The sequence below is a fragment of the Marmota marmota genome, unplaced genomic scaffold (assembly GCF_001458135.2).
Source record: "Marmota marmota marmota unplaced genomic scaffold, marMar, whole genome shotgun sequence".
In the NCBI taxonomy this organism is placed as follows: Eukaryota; Metazoa; Chordata; class Mammalia; order Rodentia; family Sciuridae; genus Marmota; species Marmota marmota.
This window is the reverse complement of record NW_026000005.1, coordinates 22,184,043-22,205,002: the sequence shown is the minus strand read 5'-3', so window position 1 is coordinate 22,205,002 and position 20,960 is coordinate 22,184,043. Positions and strand designations below refer to the sequence as shown.

At 34.7% G+C, this 20,960-nt stretch overlaps 1 protein-coding gene across 1 annotated transcript in view; it reads left to right on the top strand.

Annotated features, from left to right (window-relative positions):
• The first annotated feature begins 13,918 nt into the window (after nucleotides 1–13,918).
• Ica1l (islet cell autoantigen 1 like) overlaps nucleotides 13,919–20,960 on the top strand; it is a 45,470-nt gene continuing 38,428 nt past the window's right edge. The window contains exons 1-3 of the mRNA XM_015481281.2: nucleotides 13,919–14,060; nucleotides 15,648–15,816; nucleotides 19,026–19,098. Coding sequence (XP_015336767.1) covers nucleotides 15,655–15,816; nucleotides 19,026–19,098 — 235 coding nt within the window. The 5' untranslated portion in view covers nucleotides 13,919–14,060; nucleotides 15,648–15,654. The remainder of the gene's footprint in view (nucleotides 14,061–15,647; nucleotides 15,817–19,025; nucleotides 19,099–20,960) is intronic.

Here is a 20,960-nt window from a genome sequence, read left to right as displayed (position 1 = left end):
CCCCCCCCCCGCAAGAAAGTCAGACTGTCCTTTGAAGTTTTGAAGCCAGGCATTGACTCCTTTCTATCTAATAGAAAGTCCTAGGTGCCTTCTTCCAATAGATGGCTGTTTCATCTACATTGAAAATCTGTTGTTGAGTTTAGCCCCTGCATCAGTTGTCTTCTGGGTAACTTGCAGCTTCACCTTGTACCTTATGTTATGGAGACGGAGTCTTTCCTTAAACCTCAGGAACCAACTTCTGCTAGCTTCAAAATTCTCTCCTGCAGCTTCCTCACCTCTCTCCACCTTCATAGAATTGAAGAGAGTGAGGGCTTTTCTCTGGGTTAAGTTTTGGCTAAGGAAGTGTTGCGGCTGGTCTGATCTTCTATCTAGGACCATTAAAACTTTCTCAATTTCAGCAATAAGCTATTTTGCTTCTTATCATTTGTGTGTTCACTAGAGTAGCACTTTTAATGTTTTTCAGGAACTTTTCTTTTGCATTCACAGCTAGGCTACTGGAGGTCTAGCTTTCAGTCTATTTGGCTTCCAACCTTCCTTCTGCACTAAGTTAATCATTTCTAGCATTTTATCTAAAGTGGGAGACCTCAGACCCTTCCTTTCACTTGAATCCTAGAGCTACTGTAGGTTTATTGTTTGTCTTAATTTCAATATTATTCTGTCTCAGGGAATAGGGAAGCCTGAGGAAAGAGAGTGAGACCATCGGGTAGAGGTAGGGGTTACTGGTGTGGCAGTCAAAAAACACAACAGTTGACTGTTTTATATGGATATGGCTATTTCTGGCACCCTAAAACCAATAATAACACCAAAGATCACTGGTCACAGATCATCATAACAGATATAATAATAGTGAAAAAGTTTGAAATACTGCAAGAATCACCAATATGCGATACAGAGACACTAAGTGAGCATATGCTGTTGGAAAAATAATGCTGAATGGAAAAATATCTGTGCAGGTCAACACAGCAAAATGAAGATTTTTTAAATGCATATACCATGTGTTTCCGTTTCTATACTTTCAGAAGTTTATCTAATATAAGTATTTTAAATAATATAAATACATATTTATTCATTGTAGCCTGGTTTGAAATACTATCAAGTCTGAAAACAATCTAAATATCCATTGATAAGTCAGTTAAATAAATTATGCAGTCCACACAAGATAATGTTATATACCCATTAAAACTGTATTCCACATGATTGGTAAATTCCATGTCATATTCTTTTTCCCTCAGCACTATACATAGCATTCACTGTCTTTTCTGTAGTGCTGGGGAGGAACCCAGGCCATCACTATCACTGTCTCTTTATCACTGAGTACATCCCAGCCCTTCACTTTTACTACCTAGTATAACTGAGGCAATGTCCGATGCCAGCATAAATTACTTAATTTTCTGATGGTCCTGTTTCTGCTCAGATATTAAGAGCATTCTTTCTTTTCTCTTAAAATTTAGCAACATTCCATGACATATCTCAATCAAGGAAGACTTTTTTTTAACATAATGAGCCCTTCTAATTTTCAGCTCTATACCTTTGCATATTTTGCTATTCCAAATATCTGTCTTAATCCAGGAGTGTTACTTACATTAGATCTCAGTTTTTTACCTTTCAAATTTGTCATCCTTGTTTTATCTAACCAGCTCGTTCAAATGTAACCCCTTTTGTCTGTAATCTTCACTTTTTAATTATTTCCCCAGACCCATTCTCCATGTTAAATTGGTCTTATGAAATATCTGTTCTGCATGTAGTTGTTTTAAATTCAGTAGTATGTTTTGTCTCTTATCTCTTGCTTCTTTCAGTTGTCTTTTATCTATTGTATAGAGTTATATTTTATTTATCTGCATGCAGAACCATTCTTTATCCTTCTATTTCATGGAACAATTTTCATGAATATGTATTTTATCTTTTTCATGTTATGGTAGGACCTCCTTTTTCTTACATTGCTACTTCTTCATGGTGTTTCTTGTTGAATGGGCCAATTCTATTCTGGCCTGCCTTTCCCCCCAAGAAAGGTATAAGTAGTTATCTTAAACCCCTCCTTGCTTACCTGGTAATTTCAATAACTGCCTTGGAGTCTGAGGTAGGAGACTGGATACTTATTTCCATTCAGTAATTGGCTGCTTGGTGCCACGGTCCTCACATGCTGTCTCTCGGCTCTTTTCCACAGCATGGGTTAATCATTGATTACACAGTCAGGTAAGGCAGGTAGATCTGTGATTAGTTTACTTTAGTCTGCTGTGCAAGGTTGACTACCAGCTTTCTGTTTTCCTCTTAGTCCCCCATTGTCTCCAGATAGGAAAAATAAAAATTATCCTGGCCACTGGGGGTTTTAGGGAGTCCAATACACAATACAACTTGTCCAGCCCCATCCTGAGAACCAAAGGAGTTAGGCAGATAGAGATTAAAATATTAGCTTTAGTATTGAGAGATCTGTTGGAGGACATTTATGATGTTAGGGTTTAGGTGTGGAAAGTTTCCCAAAGTCTCATGTATTCAGAGATAGGACTTTCATGAAATAATTGGATGGTGAGGGTCCTGACTTCATCAGTGAATTAAATCCATTGATGACTGAATGGGCTACTGGAAAGTGGGACACAGTTGGATGAAGTAGGTCACTGGGGATGTGCCCTGGAAGGGTTTATCTTTCCCCAGCACCCAGGGCTCCTGCCCCACCCCCCACAATGCTGCTCAGCCTTAGCTTTGTAGCTTCCATGAGCTGAGCAGCCTCCCTCTGACATGCCCTTCCACTATGATGCTTTGCCTCACCTCAGACCTAGAGCAATGGAGAGACTAACCATGGACTGAAACCTCTGAAAACATGAGCCAAAATAAACTTTTCCTCCTTCAGGTTGTTTATGTGAGCTATTATGGTTACAGAGATGCAAAACTAACACAGGTGGCATCAGTGGGCTTCTAATCCTTCTGTCCCCCAGTTCGGAGTTTGAAATACCGTCTGAAATGAAAATTTAAATCTTTAGAAGAAATACTCTGAGACTTTTGCCTTTTATAGGATACAAGTGATGAGTGACAGGTTTAAAAATGGGACTATATTTTCCAATTTTAAGACTTTTGATAATCTAGCTCTGACCAGTCAAAAAATATAGAAGTTCTACCCTGCTGTGGTATGTAGACCAGTGGTAAACTCATCAGTCGGGTTTCTCACAGTGGGAGAAGGGGCAAGAGGCATGGAAAGACCTTCCTCATGGAAACCAGAAGAGTTGAAAAGATGTATTCCCCATGTTAAACATCAGGATCCCTTTTTAAGTAGTCTTTTTGCTATCGGGTGATAGGGAGATAGGCACCCAGTAGAATGTTTCTGTTTTCTCTAATTCTGGCTGTTGCACCTTCAAGGACTTGTCTTTTCAACTTACTGAGTACTTATTGGTGTGGTTCTTCAGTACTTGTCTCAAGTTGCCCAACTGAATCTGCTTGAAATTAAAGGAGCTATGTGTCAGATTTGGATGTTCTCTTTAAATTTGATGTGAATTTCATTGTATCTGGCATTTATTTATTAGCATTTAATTTTGGGAAAATTTATTTATTTGTATTTAATTAAGGGAAAAGAGTTAGGCGAATATACATTTATTCTGTCATCTTTCCCAGAAGCTCTTAAACTTTTTAATCATTGCTTATCTGACAGACTTTTATTCTTTCATTTATACTTCTTTAGTTATAAAAGGGATTAAGTAACATTTTTGTATATTCATTGAATTTTTGAAGTTCTTTTGTGAATTACCTGTTCTTTTGTCCTTATTTTTCAGTGGTTAATTCTACTCAAGAAATATTAACCCTTTCCTCTTTACATGTTATTATACCCAGTTAGATTGTTTTCAGATTTTACTTATGCATTTTAAATATATAAGTTTAAAACTTCTATGATATCTAAAGTCTTTTTCTACATGATTATCATGTTTGTTATCATGTTGAAAAGACTTCTGATCCCAAATTTAACATTTACCTACACTTTTTCATGGTGTCATTTTAAGTATTTTTTTAGCATTTAAATTAAAAAAAAATTTAGTTGTAGATGGACACAATACCTTTATTTTGTTTATTTATTTATTTTTAATGTGGTGCTGAGAATCGAACCCAGTGCCTCACACTTGCTAGGCAAGCACTCTGGAACTGAGCCACACCTCAGCCCTGCATTTAAATTTTTAATCATTCTTATGGTGACTTAAGTATTGAAAAATTTTTTCTCAAACAGATAGCAAATTGTTCTAACACCACTCATTGGATAACATATCCCTATTATACAGATTTGAAATGCCATTTTGACTGCAGTGGACTGAACGGTGACCCCCAAAGATAATAAATCTAATCCCTGGAATATGGGAATATTAGCTCACAAGGTCAAGGGTTTTTTTAATATTTATTTTTTAGTTGCAGTTGGACATGATAGCTTTATTTTATTTATTTATATGTGGTACTGTGGGTCGAACCCAGGACCTCGCACATGCTAGGGGAACGCTCTACCGCTGAGCCACAACCCCAGCCCCAACAAGGTCAAGTTTTTGCAGATAAGATTTAATTAAGGATGTTGAAATGAGGTTATCCTTAATTATCTGGGAAGGTCCTAAACACTATCACATGGGGATGTAGCTCAGTGGGTACAATGCTTGCCTTGCATGCATAAGGCCCTGGATTCAATCCCCAGCACCACCAAAAAAAAAAAAAAAAAAACAGATTCCTCTAAACACTATCACAAAGACAGAGGAAGATTAAAAACACACAGAGAAGGCAATATGAAGCCAGAGGCAGAAAGCAAGGAGTATCTTCCAGTGGAGCCTCTAAGGCAGCACAGCTTAAGAGTAGTTTGGTTTCAGGCTTCTGGTCTTCAGAATTGGGAGGGAATAAAGTTGTGCTGTTTTAAGTCATGAACTGTATGATAATTTGATACAGCGCCATTAAAAATTAATACGTTAATCATATGATAAATTCTTTTGTGTTTTTTGGTCTCTTTGTGGATATTTTTTTTCATTTGTTCTACTGATCTGTCTGTTCTGGTACCAGTACCAACCATTCTGTTTTAATTACTAAAGTTAACACTCGGGTTTTTTTTTTTCCCCCCAAAATAATTTGTCATTTAAGTTGTACATGTGACTGTTAAAAGTCAAATAAGATTAAAGGATTTTAGTGTTGGGAAGCAGTCCTCCCACTTCTGCCTACTTCTAGTCTCCAGTGGCACCTTCATCCCTCTGTTTCCTCTGATTATTTCCCACCATACTTCTAAATCATATGTTTATATATTGGGTTTTTGGTGGTGGTTTTTTGTTTTTTGTTTTGTACTGGGGATTGACTCAGGGGCACTAACCACTTAACCACAACCCCAGCCCTTCTTTGTGTTTTATTTAGAGACAGGGTCTGCCTGATTTGCTTAGGGTCTCCCTGAGTTGCTGAGGCTGGTTTTGAACTCTCAATAGTCCTGCTTTAGCCTCCCAAGCTGCTGGGATTACAGGTGTGTGCCACTGCACCCAGCTATATGTTACCTTTCGATATATTAATTTTAGGCATTATCTACCTACTTTTCTTTTGGTAAGTGAGGATTTAGCTGTCCTTCACCAACATTCTTCCTCATTTTCCTCCCCTAAATTATAGTTTTTATCAAGTTAAGTGTTTTCATTTTTTTTTGTATTTAATTTGCCCTTTATTTTCTACTTTCTTAAGGTAGACATTTATATTATTTTTTTACTCACATTTTTAATTGGTGCATTATAGTTATACATATTGATAGGATTTGTTGTTACATATTTGTATATGCAACAATATAACAATATAATTTGGCCAATATCACCTCCAGCACCTCCCACTTCCCTCCCTGCTTCCCCGCCTCCTTTGTCCCTGTCCTCTACTGATCTCCCTTTGATTTTGGGGAGATCTTTTTTTTTTAATTTTTTTTTATTGTTGGTTGTTCAAAACATTACATAGTTCTTGACATATCATATTTCACACTTTGATTCAAGTGGGTTATGAACTCCCATTATTATGGACTTTCAACTCCTGAGACAACTCAATAGGCCCATGTACCCATACCTCCTCTCTAACATTCTTTCATTTTTGTTGGTGTAATAGCTTTGTCTTTTATTACCTAATTTTGGAATATATACCATTGATTTTTTTCCCCCAATTACTCTAACAAGTCTGCTGTGTGAGTTTGAGTATGTGAAACTCAGTTGTGCTTTTCTTCTGGAGATTTCCTTTCCAGAGTCATTCATCTTCCTTCTGGATTATGAACTGCTTGCTCTGTCTGGCTGTCATCTTGAGCTTCCCTTTAGTGCTCTTCCAGTTTGGATTTTGGTCTTACAGTTTGTTTTGCTACTTTTGAGACCTCTACCCTTATACTTAGTCCCAGTATTTTGTTTGTGAACTGTTTTTTCTTTCTTAAAACTTTGGGATCTGGCCATTTCCATATCCAGAAAATGAGCCCTTCAGTGCCTGATTGATTGACTTCACTGCAGAATAAAGGAGAGCTTGCTGAAAACAAACAAACAACAACAACAAAAAAAAAAACCTTTAGGATCTTACCTGGGCATGGTGGCACATGTCTGTAATCCCAGCTACTTATATAAAATGACAAAGTATTTGCATATAACCTGTGCACATCCTCCTTTATACTCTAAACCAACTCTTAGATTACTTACAATACCTAATGCAATACAATGCTGTGAAAGTATAACTTTATTGTTTAGGGACTGATGATAAAGAAAAAAGTATGCCCATGTTCAGTATGGATATAATTTTTTCCCCAAATACTTTCCACCTGTGAGTGGTTGAATCTGCAGAAGTGCAACTGGCAGATATGGAGGTCCAACTGTTTTGTGTACATCTTTGTTTTCCAAAGCAATTTTGCATGTTAGCTCATTTGAGCCTTATAACATGCAAGGCTGTGCACCTGAGGACACTGGCCATAGAGGGTTGAGAGAAGTACTGGCCTTAAATTTGCAATTAAGCTAAAGTTTCATATAGGATTAGCAGTTGTAGTTGGACACAATACCTTTATTTTATTTATTTTTATATGGTGCTGAGAATCAAACCCAGTGCCTCACACATGTTAGGCAAGTGCTCTGTGGATGAGCCACAACCCCAGCCCCTAGCTTTAGTATTATTTTAAGATAAAGACTTAGTGTTGAATCAAGAACATTTGAAGTACAACTTCAGTCATTCCTTCAAAGAGATAAAATAATATTTTCTTCCCTTGTTTACTTCCTCATCTTTCCTAATATATTGTTTATATTTTGAATGGTCTCATTGATTTCATTAACATTTTTCAAATCTTATTTTCTAATAATCTATTTTAAAAGCTGCTCATAGGCTATTTTTTCTTTCTGAAATTTGACTGAAGTATATAAATAAATTGATTATAGCTTTGTCAGACAGTAGCACATGGCCTGTAATCTCAGCTACCTGAGAAGCTAAAGCAGGAAAATCATAAATTAGAGGCCAGTCTCAGCAACATTAACAAAACCTGTCTGAAAATAAAGAACAGATGGGCTGGGGTTGTGGCTTAGTGATAGAGTGCTTGCCTAGCACGCATGAGGCACTGGGTTTGATCCTCAGCACCACATAAAAGTAAAGATATTGTGCCCACTGAAAACTAAAAAATATTTAAAAAAAAAAGAACAGAACTGGGGATATAGCTCAGAGGTAAAGCTCTCCTGGTTCAATCCCCAGTACCACACACACACAAAAAAATTTATTTCTTTATATTAATTGCTCAATCTGTCAAAGTCTAAAAAGTAAATAACAATCTGCTTCATATCATTTTTGGAAAAAAAATAATATCTAATTTGTCTTTTTTATATAGCCTCTTCCTTAAAGACTAAAATTGTGTTGACTACTAAAATTACAGACTACTTCTATAAAATCTTTATTGTAACCAGAAATTCAGCTAAGGGTTTTTATCTCCAGCACTGGATTTTGTTAATGACTTGTTTATATTTTTTATACCACTCTATACAAATGTAGCAAATTAGTTCTTGGAAACCTATAGATTTTTGGAAGTAGATTACTGGAAAATTTGGAAACTTGTACAGGATATTGTAGTTAACTAAGAGATAGGAGAAAATTTTAATCACATGTTTGCTACCTTCAAAATAGAAAAGAACACTACTTTGTGTATGTGGAGAGGGTCAAATGACTTGGATGTATGCAAAATATCAAGAAGTTCTTTATCTATATCCTTGAGAAAGTTCCCTTGTTTCATAAGCCTTGTCTTCTTCTACAAGAACTGGAGTAAGCAAGGCACAGTGACGCAGGCCTGTAATCCAGTAGCTTGGGAGACTGAGGAGGAGGATCATGAGTTCAAAACCAGCCAAAGCAAAAGTGAAGGATTAAGCAACTCAGTGATATCCTGTCTCTAAATAAAATACAAAATAGGCCTGGGGATGTGGCTTAGTGGTTGAGTGCTCCTGAGTTCAATCCCCTGTACCAAAAACAAAACAAACAAACAAAACCCACAAAACTAGAATAATAAAATTTGCCATTTCTTACTCTCAGAGGCTATCTATAAGGATCAAAGGAAATAAAGTATGTGAAAATGTTTTAAAAACTGTTAAGAGGGCTGGGGTTGTAGCTTAGGGGTAGAGTACTTGCCTAGCACATGTGAAGCACCGAGTTTGATCCTCAGCACCACATTAAAATAAATAAATAAATAAATAAATAAATAAATGTATTGGGCTGGGGTTGTGGCTCAATGGTAGAGTGCTTGCCTAGTATGTGTGAGGTCCCGGGTTCAATCCTCAACACCATACATAAATAAATAAAGGTATTGTGTCCTTCTACGACTAAAAATTTTTTTAAAAAAATAAATAAAGGAATTGTATCCATCTACAACTAAAAATCTTAAAAAAAACCCCAAAACTAAGGGTTTTGATCTCCAGCACTGAAAATAAATAAATAAATAAAATCATGAGTTCTACAAGTATAATGATTATTCTTTTGGTAACTAGTAGTCCTAAAATAATCCAGAACTTTTAAATATCTTAAGCCCCCTCTAGAAAAAGTATCTTTTATATAATTTTGAATTCTTTTTGAAAAATTATTAAGCTTTAGTCTTTTTATAAGAATACTCAGGATGATAACTTCTTTGTGGACAATTTTTCTGCTTAGTATGGGATTTTGGGAACTGTAATTCAATAGTGATAAGTAATTGCCATATTCTATTTTTGATAAGTGTAGGTCTTCATTTAATTGGATTTTCCCATATCAGTATCTTATTGGTGTTTATTACTGCAGTGCCAAGTAAAACCTAGAGCAAAGCTGGTATTTAATATATGGAAGGAACTCAATTCCTGACTGGGACTATACTGGAAATTTCAGCCACTTTAGTTCTTCACCAATTCTGGTGTCTCCATGTATTTGTAAATTTTAACTAGTCTGTAATCATTCTAATATCTCAGAGATTGGTCATAGTATCATTCTATTTAAGATTATTCATTTTAGGGAAATTTAGGTGTCATGCTGTGAGCAGCACTATGGACAGATTGTGTGACCAGGAACTAAAGGCTTAACCTAACCAATGAGTGCAAAGAGACAAGGCTTAGAGGACATATCAAGGAGGTCTAATACATGTATGACATTAATTCCAGGAGAGAGGGTAACCAATTATCAAAGACATAAATAACGGAGCCTTCTGTTTTTAAAAATGGCAGAATGAACACATTTATCCCCTTTCTCACTGAAATGATACTGAAGCAGGCAAATAAAACAAAAACATATCAATTTAGTTGAACAAAATGCAGAAGGAACTTTTAGCACATGAGATTTCAGCATTTCTGGAATACAGAAAGCAACTATAAGAGTTCTGACTGAAAAAGCAGAATAGAGAAAGAGTAAAATACACATAAAGTGAACTGCTATAGATCAGGCAGCTAGTTTCCCTGGCAGATCTACCAGATGCCAATGGGAGAACTAATTAAATATTCAGTCAATTTTCTCACATACCCCTAATACCAAGTGAAAAGAATATAGCAGATGTTTTCCCCTTAAGCAAAAGGAAGAATAGGTTGTTGTGTACAAAAAAAAAAAAAAAAAAAAAAGACTCATCTGAAGAGAAATGGACCACCATCTTTCAAAGCTCCTCCCAGGATGATCTCTTAGAACAGACTGTCATGCTATAAAAATCCCATGCCATACACAAAGTTCCACTTGTCACTCCCTGGTAGGCTCAGTCTGGAATCATCTCAGTTTAGAGACCAAAAGACATGAATGAAACCTCTAAGTGACTGCAGTAGTCCCCTGATAATCAGTTGTTTAACTTTATCTGTTTAGCATGTTCCACTACCTGTGGCCCAGACGTTTCATCATCATAATAAAATGTTTTTATTTTATGCCATAAATTTGAAGTGATTTGCTTCGGAGAAAATCTAAATAAATCATTATGAAATTTCAAACCTCTGAGGATAAAAAGTAGATACTGAAAAAATTCTAGAGAAATAATACAGATCACTATCAAAGAAACAATAATCAGACTAGCATGAAAATTTCCATCATGAAACCAATGTTAGAAACACAATGGAAAAAGACCTTTCTCCAGTTCTAAAATAGAAGAGAAGAATAAAGCCATTTTCAGGCATACAAGGGACTTATGCATTTTTTCTTCCAGCTACCTTTCCTGAGGAATTTACTCGAGTCTGTCCTTTTGCTAAATAAGGGTGAAAATTAATAGAGAGTAGTAGCCAGAATAATGGTCCTCCAAAGATGTTCCTGTCCTAGTTTCTGAAATCTGTGAAACTGTCACCTTCTGTGGAAAGAGAGACTTTGCCTGTATGATTGATTAAGGATCTTGAGATGGGGACATTCTTCTGGATCGTTACAAGGGTCTTAATAAAGGGGAGGCATAAAGGTCAGAGCAAAAGTCCAGCATGATGACAGAATCGGAAAGCTTGGAAGTTGCTACCGTGCTGTTTTGTCGTCCTGTGCCTGCCTTATTTCACTTACCATAATGTCCTCCAGGTTTGTTCATGTTGTCACAAAAGACAATTTCTTTTTTATGGATGAGCAGTATTCCATATACTACATTTTCCTTATTTATTCACTCATGAGAGATTGTTAGCATTTCTTTTCTTTGCAGTGTAGGGAATCATACCCAGGACCTCATGCACGCTGGGCAAATGCTCTCTCTCTGAGCTAAATCACAACTAGCCCGACTATTAGCATTTCTGAAAGTTCTCTGACCATGATTTCTCTTAGGTCTTTATCTCTTTATTAAAAGACAAAATAACAAAGTTAGACTAAATAGGACATATTTAAGGTATTAGAAACAAGAAATTGTTTGGAATTGTTTGGTATCTGAAAATGTTTTTACTTTGCATTTATTTTTAAATTTTTATTTATTTACTTTAAGAGCAAGGTAATAGGACGTATTAGAGGAATAGAAAGCAGAGCTTCCGAAGGGGCAGGTATCCCAAGAAAAGGGTACCTTGATTTTATGTATTTATTTTTTTTAATATTTATTTTTAGTTGTAGTTGGACACAATACTTTTATTTCACTTATTTATTTTTATATGGTGCTGAGGATGAATCCCAGGGTCTTGCACGTGTGAGGCAAGTGCTCTACCACTGAGCCACAACCCAGACCCCTTGCTTTTATTTTTAAAGCCTGTTTCAACAGATGTAGAATTATGAGTTAGCAGATGTTTCTTGTTTCTAATACCTTAAATATGTCCTATTTAGTTTAACTTTGTTGTTTTTGTCAAGAACTCACGTTCCGTTTGTAATTTTCTTTCCCTGTGTATAATATGCTAATTTTTTTCTGTTTTCAAGACTGACTTCCTTTGCTGTCTTTGTTTTTTTTTTTTTTTAATTTTTGGATTTAAACATTTTGTATATGAGGGACCTATTTGTAATTTTCTTGTATTACCTTGCATGGGGTTTGCATAGCTCATTGCATCTCTAAGTTAAAGTCATTCATATATTTTGGGATGTTTTATTTCCTTGAATGTTTTCCTGCCCCATTCTGTCTTTCTCCTTCTGCCTCACCATCTCTCTCTTCTTCAACTTCACTCCTTCTGCTATCTTCCTGTTGTTCCTAAGCCTATCCATTCAATTATTAATTATAGTTATTAATAACTTTTAAGTGGAGACCATCACTTACTTTTAATATTTTCTGTTTTTGTGTACACATCCTATCTTAAGTCTTTGCATACATTATAATATCTGCTTTTAAATGTTTGGTAATTGCAATATCTGGGAAGTCTTTGGGGCTTGGGGGTCTGTTTTTTTTCTTTTTTTTTTTTAGTTGTAGGTGGACACAACATATTTATGTATTTATTTTATGTGGTGCTGAGGATCGAACCCAGTGCCTCACAAATGTAAGCACTGTACCACTAAGCAACAGCTCCAGCCCTGCAGTCTGTTTTTATTGACTGCTGTTTTTCTCCTAGCCATGGGATCACATTTTTTGAGGGGGGGGCAGGGCACTAGGGATTGAACCCAGGGTGCTTAACCACTGAGCACATCGCCAGCCATTTTTAATATTTATTTAGATACAGGGTCTGACTGAGTTGCTAAATGCCTCACTAATCTGCTCAGACTGGCTTTGAACTTTTGATCCTCCTGCCTCAGCTTCCCAAATTGCTGGGATTACAGGCATACCATACCCAGATCACATTTTTCATACTAGTGTGTCCAGTGGTTTTTTATTGGCTCCTTAGCATTTTGAATGATGTGTTTGGCAGAGATTTTGTTTCTCTGAAAAAAAAAGTTTTTTTTAGAAGGAAGTTAAATTGGCTGAACTCAAGCTCTCAAACTCTGTCTCCTCTGTGGTTAGAGCAGCTAAAATTGTCACTTAACTATTTCATCTTTCAGCCCCTGGCTTTTTGTCAGGACTCCTGGTATTTCTCCTACCACTTACTGATTTAGTGATCAGCAAAAATCTAGGAAGACTTTGTATACAGATTTTTGGGGATCACTTCCTCATTGTCTTTCTCTTCTCCAGGATAAAACTCTTTTTTTTTTTTTAATTTTTATTGTTGGTTGTTCAAAACATTACATAGTTCTTTTTTTTTTAATTATTTTTTAATATTTATTTTTTTTTTAGTTCTCTGCAGACACAACATCTTTGTTTGTATGTGGTGCTGAGGATCGAACCCGGGCCGCACGCATGCCAGGCGAGCGCGCTACCGCTTGAGCCACATCCCCAGCCCCGAAAACATTACATAGTTCTTGATATATCATATTTCACAAGGATAAAACTCTTAAACTTAGGTAGTTCTGCCAGCCTTAAATTCTATTATCTGATATCTTAACTCAGTAGGACTTTGATTTCTGCCTAACCCACCCCTAGTGGCAAGTAGATTTAACAGTGGTCTTAGTTTAAAAACCACAAATATACAATTATCAGCTTCTGCAGATTTACCCTCCCAGCCACTCTCATGTCCTTGCCAGGAAGTGCGTACTCTTAGGAAGGACCATAGCTTTCAGATAAAAAAGGAGGAGTCAAGTTTATTATTCTCAAACTTCCAATCAGACAAAGTACTTACTTGTTCTCACTCAAAAAGGAGATGAGAGAATGGAGAGGACAGGAATATATTGTTTGAACTACATCAACATGGATTTAAAAAAAAAATTTTTTTTTTTTTTAGTTGTTGATGGCCCTTTATTTATTTATATGTGGTACTAAGAATCGAAATCAGTGCCTCACGCATGCTAGGCAAGCACTCCACCACTGAGCCACAACTCCAGCCCACTCCCTAGCATTTTGTCTTCCTAACTGATTGGGCTTAAGCCTACAGTCAGCTTAGTAGAAGAGATCAGCAGTTTGTCATACAATTGGGCTGATCCTCATGCCAAAAATTTATAAAATCTGGAGAGGAAACTGAAAGCAGAAAGAAACTGGATGAGAGAGGACAAAATGCAAGTTTCCCTCAAGACGCTATATCAGAACAGTATAATACTTATATCAACCCCAAGCCTCCTATGTACCCAAGATTGAATTCTTTCTCTTTTCTCAGATTATGTCCAGCCAAGTTATCTAGGATAACATATAAGGATCAGCAATTAAACGGTTACCAATCTATACTAACCAGGAACCTAGCAGGACAGCCAAAGGAGAATACCTGGAGGTGTGTGGAAAAGCTGCCACCTGTGGACTTACAGATCATTTTTGTGCTGTTTTATGCTTTTAACTGAAATCTAGTTTGTCTGATATTAATATGGCTAGTTTAATTTTCTTTGTTTTATTTGGTATATCTTAATCTACATCTATTTTTATTCCTTCTCTATCATTTAATTTTAGGTGGATCTCAAATAGCATATGATAGGATTTTTTAAATTTTAGACTATGTATTTAAAGGGAAATTTGCAGTTATCATTTTAAATAATATTGTTTGTATTTCCAGCCCCCTGATTTACACTGTTTATTATGTTTCTTTACTCCTGTTTTTTCTACTTTTGCTTTTTTGCTGAAGTTTTTCTTGCTCTTTTGTTTTGCCCCCTAGTAATTTAAAAATTAGACATCCTATTTTTATTTAAGTATTAAGTACTTAAAAATAAAAAGAAAATTAAACGCTACTTCTTTACCCACACACAGAATACAATAGATCTGTTGATACTCCTGGAAGTGATGAGTGAGTCACAAATCTCCCTTTTGTTTCTATTCCCACAGTTTATTGGAATAAATAGGCTTTAGAGTCAAACTGTTATTAGTCCTTTTTTTACATTTTCTAAAGAAAATTTTTCACAATTGCATTTCCTTATATGTATAATCATGCTATGTTAAGAATAACTACTTAGGCATCTGATTTTTATGTTGATGGTTTGTGATATCCATTTCTGTTCCTTTTATAACATACCACCTCTCTATATCTAAGGCTTTTATTTTTGTTGGCTTACAGGACATTAGAGTATTTCTTGGAGTGATCTTTTAGGCAGGGCATATCTGAGAATATGTATTAAACTATAGTTATAACATAGTAGTTAAAACTACAGAAAGTTTCACTGAGGAAATAATAGTAATAAATAAAGGCATGTACACAAGTTTCTTCATTTTGCAGTATTATTAGAAAAGCAAAATTTAAATGCTAATAAGTTTCTATTAATAAGATTAGTGAAATGAATATAATTATTTCTAGAATTATTATAAAATCATAAGTTTTATCACCTTTATTTCCCAACCAAAATTAATGTGTCACTAATCTTTTTGCCTGTTCTTTTATCAAGCTGTAATTATAACCAATTGAAACCATACAAAGAAAGCATTACCATATTTGTGAGCATTATATTCTATTTAATAATCTTTTTCAGTTTGTCAATTAGATTAAATTGACAAAATAGTTTATTGAGAAGTTTTTTTAAAAAAAATTTGGTTTTGTTGGGTGCAGTGGTGTATGCCTGTAATCTGAGTGGCTCAGGAGGCTGAGGCAGGAGGATCAAGTTTGAGCAGCTTAGCAAGAGCTTGTCTCTAAATAAAAAATAAAAAGGTCTGGGGATATTGCTCAATGGTTAGGTGCCTCTAAGTTCAATCCCCAGTACCAAACAAACAAACAAAATTTGGAATGAGGTTATAGCTCAGTTGGTAGAGCGCTCACCTAGCATGTGTGAGGTACTGAGTTAGATCCTTAGCACTACATAAACATAATAAAAATGTGTTGTGTCCATCCACTATAAAAATATTTTTTAAAAACCCACTAATTTTAGTCTATTTATTTTAGTTACTCCATGGATTCTTTTGGACAACCCAGATCAGAAGATACCCAGTCGGTAGTCAGCAGAATGCAAAAAAAATACTGGAAAACCAAACAGGTCTTCATTAAAGCAACAGGAAAAAAGGAAGATGAGCATGTGGTGGCATCTGATGCTGAACTGGATGCTAAACTTGAGGTAAATTTAACTGGTTATTTTTTGGGACTAGAAGGACGTCTGTGACAAACTTTTATACCAAAGAGCTTAAGAGGATAAAGGCAAATTTTGTCATAGAGCATTTATTTGTAGTCAACTGTCAATCAGAGCTTCTGAATAAGAGGTCACAATCCTCACAATTGAAGAATTTTTGTAGAACAGATAAATTAGATAAATCATGAATTAGGTGGGGCTGGGGTTGTGACTCAGTGGTAGAGCATTCACCTAGCATATGCAAGGCCCTGGGTTCAATCCACAGCATCACATATAAATAAATTAAATAAAGGTAATGTGTCCAACTACAACTAAAAAATAAAATATTTTAAAAAATCATGAATTAGGTAATTTCTCTGACACCCATATTATAGTTTTTAAGCCAAATATTAATGAATTAAATTCCCAACTGGTAATTATGTATATTATGTATATATAATATATAACATATTTTATATACTGTAGTAATATTTTGTAGTACTTTGATGTGAAGTCTATACCTCACTGAAATAAATTAATTAAAATCAAATAGTGAATTAAGATAAAGAGTTTTTCTATTAAGAAATAAAGTTATTGAAGTAGTTCATAATAGTTTTTTTAGTTTAGTTTTTCATTTAAAATAAAAGGAATAATTGCACTAAAACAACTTTAAACCTGTGAATATTTTATACTTTTAAATAATTAAGCTATAAAAGAGCCTCAAGTAAATTAACAAATAATTCTGGATTTGTAAGTTTAGATTTACTAATTTCATGTGCATATACTAATTTAAGATAACTCTTAAAAATATTTCCAAGCAGGTGTTGTTATGAATCTAACCATTATATTGGGATCCTTAAAAATATAGGTATAATTAAATAGATCTTGTTCTACTAAGTATTTTAATTCTGCAAATAAATAAAGTATTGCCATAACAAATATGGAAAGAGATGATGAACAAGCTGTTACTATTTGTGTTAAAAAGTATTCCTCTTACTATTCAGTAATAAATGTGGAAAAATGAAGGGATTTTATTATACTGTAGTATACAGTAGTGTATGTTTTAACACTAAGGGAAATCGTCACTTTTTCCACATAGTACTCCCACAGGAGTAGATATTTTTTTGTTGTTTTACATTCCTAGGAAATCTGTGGATGACATATAATTATTGAAAATTTATCCATTAGACAGATATTTGGACTCAATCAAGAACTTTCTTCCACATTTACACTATCTTTTAAAGAACAAGAAATATTTTCATTGTAAAAACAAAAAGCAATAGTACATAAAACTTGTAAAGAACTCTGTGGGAAAAACTAACCGAAATCACTTCATTCTAGGAGAACTATCTTTTTGGTATTCTTTTCTAATCTTTTTCCATATGCATTTAAAATATCTTTAAATTGCGAAGACCCGCTACAAAATTCAATTCACACATATCTGAACTTACATGAAAAATTGATGATATTTTCCATGCAAGATTTTCATGCTTATTATTAATATTCCCTGGGTTTGATCAGGTATCTAAATTATGGCTAAATTGGGCCAGAGATAGGATATGCAGGCCATTTAATGATATTGGGAGCTTATTTGGTAATCAAAAGATTAGGGCTTGATATTACAACACAGAGCCAAGATCTTTTGAATAAACTATCATAATAAACAAAAAATTCTTCACTGTAAGAAGATTTTGTGAGGAGGAGACTGTACTCTGAAATCCATGTTGGCTTATTTACCTGGGAAACCTAAATTTATAGAGATATGTGAATAGTTATATCATGTGTATAATGTATTTTCAGCTCAAATTTTCATGATTAACTTTTTTAAAAATATTTTTTTACTTGTTGATAGATCTTTTTTTATTTATATGCAGTGCTGAGAGTCGAACACAGTGCCTCACACATGCCAGGCAAGTGTACTACCACTGAGCCACAGCCCCAGCCCATCACATGATTAACTTTCAAATGAAAGTCTACTAGATATTTTATTTCTTTTTGTTAGCAGTTAGCAACAGTGCTAATGAAAGAATTTATAATATATATATTTTTAAGTATTTATTTTTTAGTCGTAGTTGTACATAATACCTTTATTTTATTTATTTTTATGTGGTGCTAAGGATGGAACCCAGGGCCTCACACGAGCTAGGCAAGTGCTCTACCGCTGAGCCACAACCCCAGCCCGAAAGAATTAATATCCACAGAAAATTTCAAACAAAAATAATCCAAAATCGATTTATATTTGATGTTGTAAAATATTATTTTAAATTTTAAATTTAATTTTTATCTAATACATAAAAACAAAAATTATACATACTAACAGGGTACCATGTAATGCTGGATACATGTATATAACTCATAATGTTTAAATCAGGATGAACATATTTATTTTCTCAAACATTTATCATTTCTTTATGGTGAAAACTTACAAAATCCTTTCTTTTTTTTTTTTAATTTTATTGTAGTTGTAGATGGACAGAATGCCTTTATTTTATTTGTTTACTTTTATGTGGTACTGAGGATCGAACCCAATGCCTCACACATGCTAGGCAAGCGCTCTGCCACTGAGCTACAGCCCCAGCCCACAAAATCCTTTCATACAGCTCTCTGAAATGTATAGTACTTTATTGTTATCCTAACCATAACAGTACACCTGAGCTTGTAATATGTTATTTTTTAAAATATTTTTTAGATGTTGATGAACCTTTATTTTATTCATTTATTTATATGTGATGCTGAGAATTAAACCTAGTGCCTCACACATGCTAAGAAAGCATTCTGCCACTGAGCCACAACCCCAGCCCATGTGTTATTTTTATAGTAAGTTTAATGCACTGTTTTGTTTATACCAATGTTAGGAAAAAGCCAAATTCGGAGTTAACACATTCTTAGGTTATACTCTTTTCATCTGTGGTTGGCAGTATTTGGTGCAGTTTATTTATATTGGATACATCTTGTTTGGTGTTTAGATGGTTGCAGCTGAGAGGAGGATAAATTACACAGATTTAGCCCATGTATTTATCATCATTTTTTCTAAATCCAATGGGTGAAATCCAAATGTGCTTTTTTATAAAAAGTAAAACCAAAGCTAAAATATGTCACAGCCATGGAAAATAGACATAATATTTATAAAATAGACATAATATTCCACTTTTGAAGTTCTTATACATTATATCTGTTTATGGTTCTTTAAAGTGTCTTAATAAAATTTGTATTTCAAGGTTTTTCACTCCATTCAAGAGACGTGCACTGAACTTCTGAAGATAGTTGAGAAATATCAGCTAAGACTCAACGGTATGACATCATGGGTACCTGATAATTCCCATTGAAAATTAATATTAGTTTGCATTTTTTTACATTCTTTGTTGGTGCATTATAGTTGCACATAATGGTGGGATTTGTTGTTACATATTTGTACATGCACACAATATAATGATATAATTTGCCCAATATCACTCCCCTAGTTTGTATTATTGAAAACAAGTCATTTAATGGAAAAATAGTGGCTTATTGAACTATTTTGTGAGCAGTTTTTTAAAAATATTTTTTAGTTTTTGATGGACCTTTATTTTATTTATTTGTATGTGGTGCTGAAAATCAAACCCAGTGCCTCACGCATGCTAGGCAAGCACGCTACCACCGAGCCACCACCCCAGCCGCTGTGAGCAGTTTTTAATGGCAAAATACAAACATTCATAGTGACCTATTCCCAAAATCCTTAGTATTCATATTCTCTAGTTCATCAAATCCTTTGACACAGATTCAAAAGTGATGTTCATTTTTCTTTCTTTTCTTTTTTAAAGTTCTAGGGATTGAACCTAGGGCCTCACACATGCTAGGCATGTACTTTTTAAAATTAATTTTATTTGTTTAGTTGTAGATGGACACAATACCTTTATTTTATGTGTTTATATTTATGTGGTGCTGAGGATCGAACTGAATGTCTCACCCATGCCGGTGAGTGCTCTTCCACTGAGTCACAACCCCAGTGCCTAGGCATGTACTCTTACCTCTGAACTATATCCCAGCCCTCTTTAAATTTTGAGATTGGTCTCATTCTCTAAATTTCTCAGGCTGGTGTGGAACTTGTGATCCTTTTGCCTCAGTCTTCCAAGTAGTTGACACTACAGGTGTGCATCTTCTCACCCTGCTGATATTGTTTTCTTGCCAAGAGTCTTAAGTAGATTTGTTTCCATCACTTAAAAGCTTCTTTCTTGACCCCCACTTACTCTCAGAGTTAGCCCATTTCTCTCCTCCTCATACGGAAAAAATTGGCATAACTGTATGCAGTCTATTCCTTTCTGTTTGCTTAATTTTATACCCACTCTAGTTTTCATCCCTACCACTCCACCAAATTTCTCTTATCAAGGTTATGAAGAGGTAAGCCCAATGACCAGTCCTTACTTGGCTTATTATATCATCTAACACAGTTGATTATTATCTGCTGCTTGATATTCTCTTCACTCTGCTTCTAGGCACCACGCTTCCCTGGTTTTCTTCTTAATTGTTTTTTTCTTCTCATTCTGCTTTTGCTGGATTCTTCTTTCCCTTGACCTCATTGGGTTGGAACTCAGTCTTGGATTTTTTTTTCCTGCTTAAATACAGTGGCCTACTGGATATGGCTACCCCTATGATCCTAGTTACCTCTCTGATCACATTTCCTAAAACCTGTCTTTTTGAACTTATATTGATCTCTTTCACAGCAGGCATGTCTTTACCGTGGACTCCGTAACTTCCCTTAGGTATGACCAAATGTCATCTTTATATTGAGGAATTCCCCAAACCCCATATCTAAAATACAGTACCCCTTCTCCTTCATAACTCCCTGTTACTTAACATTCTATATTTTATCTGCTGTTTTTCTTCTCACCACTAGAATATGCTTTCCTTAAGAACAGGACTTTGTCTATTTTATTTTTATGTCCCTGAAGCCTATAAACAATATCTAGAATCTACTCAGTATTCAATAAATATTTGCTCAGTGAATGAATGATTTCTCATGAAGCTATGTAAGTTAATCTTACTACTTTATAATCAAAGCTCATAAGTAGAAGGCAAGAAATAATTAAAATCAGAGCTGAAATTAATGAAATCGAAACAAAAGAAACAATTGAAAAAATTGACAAAACTAAAAGTTGGTTCTTTGAAAAAATAAA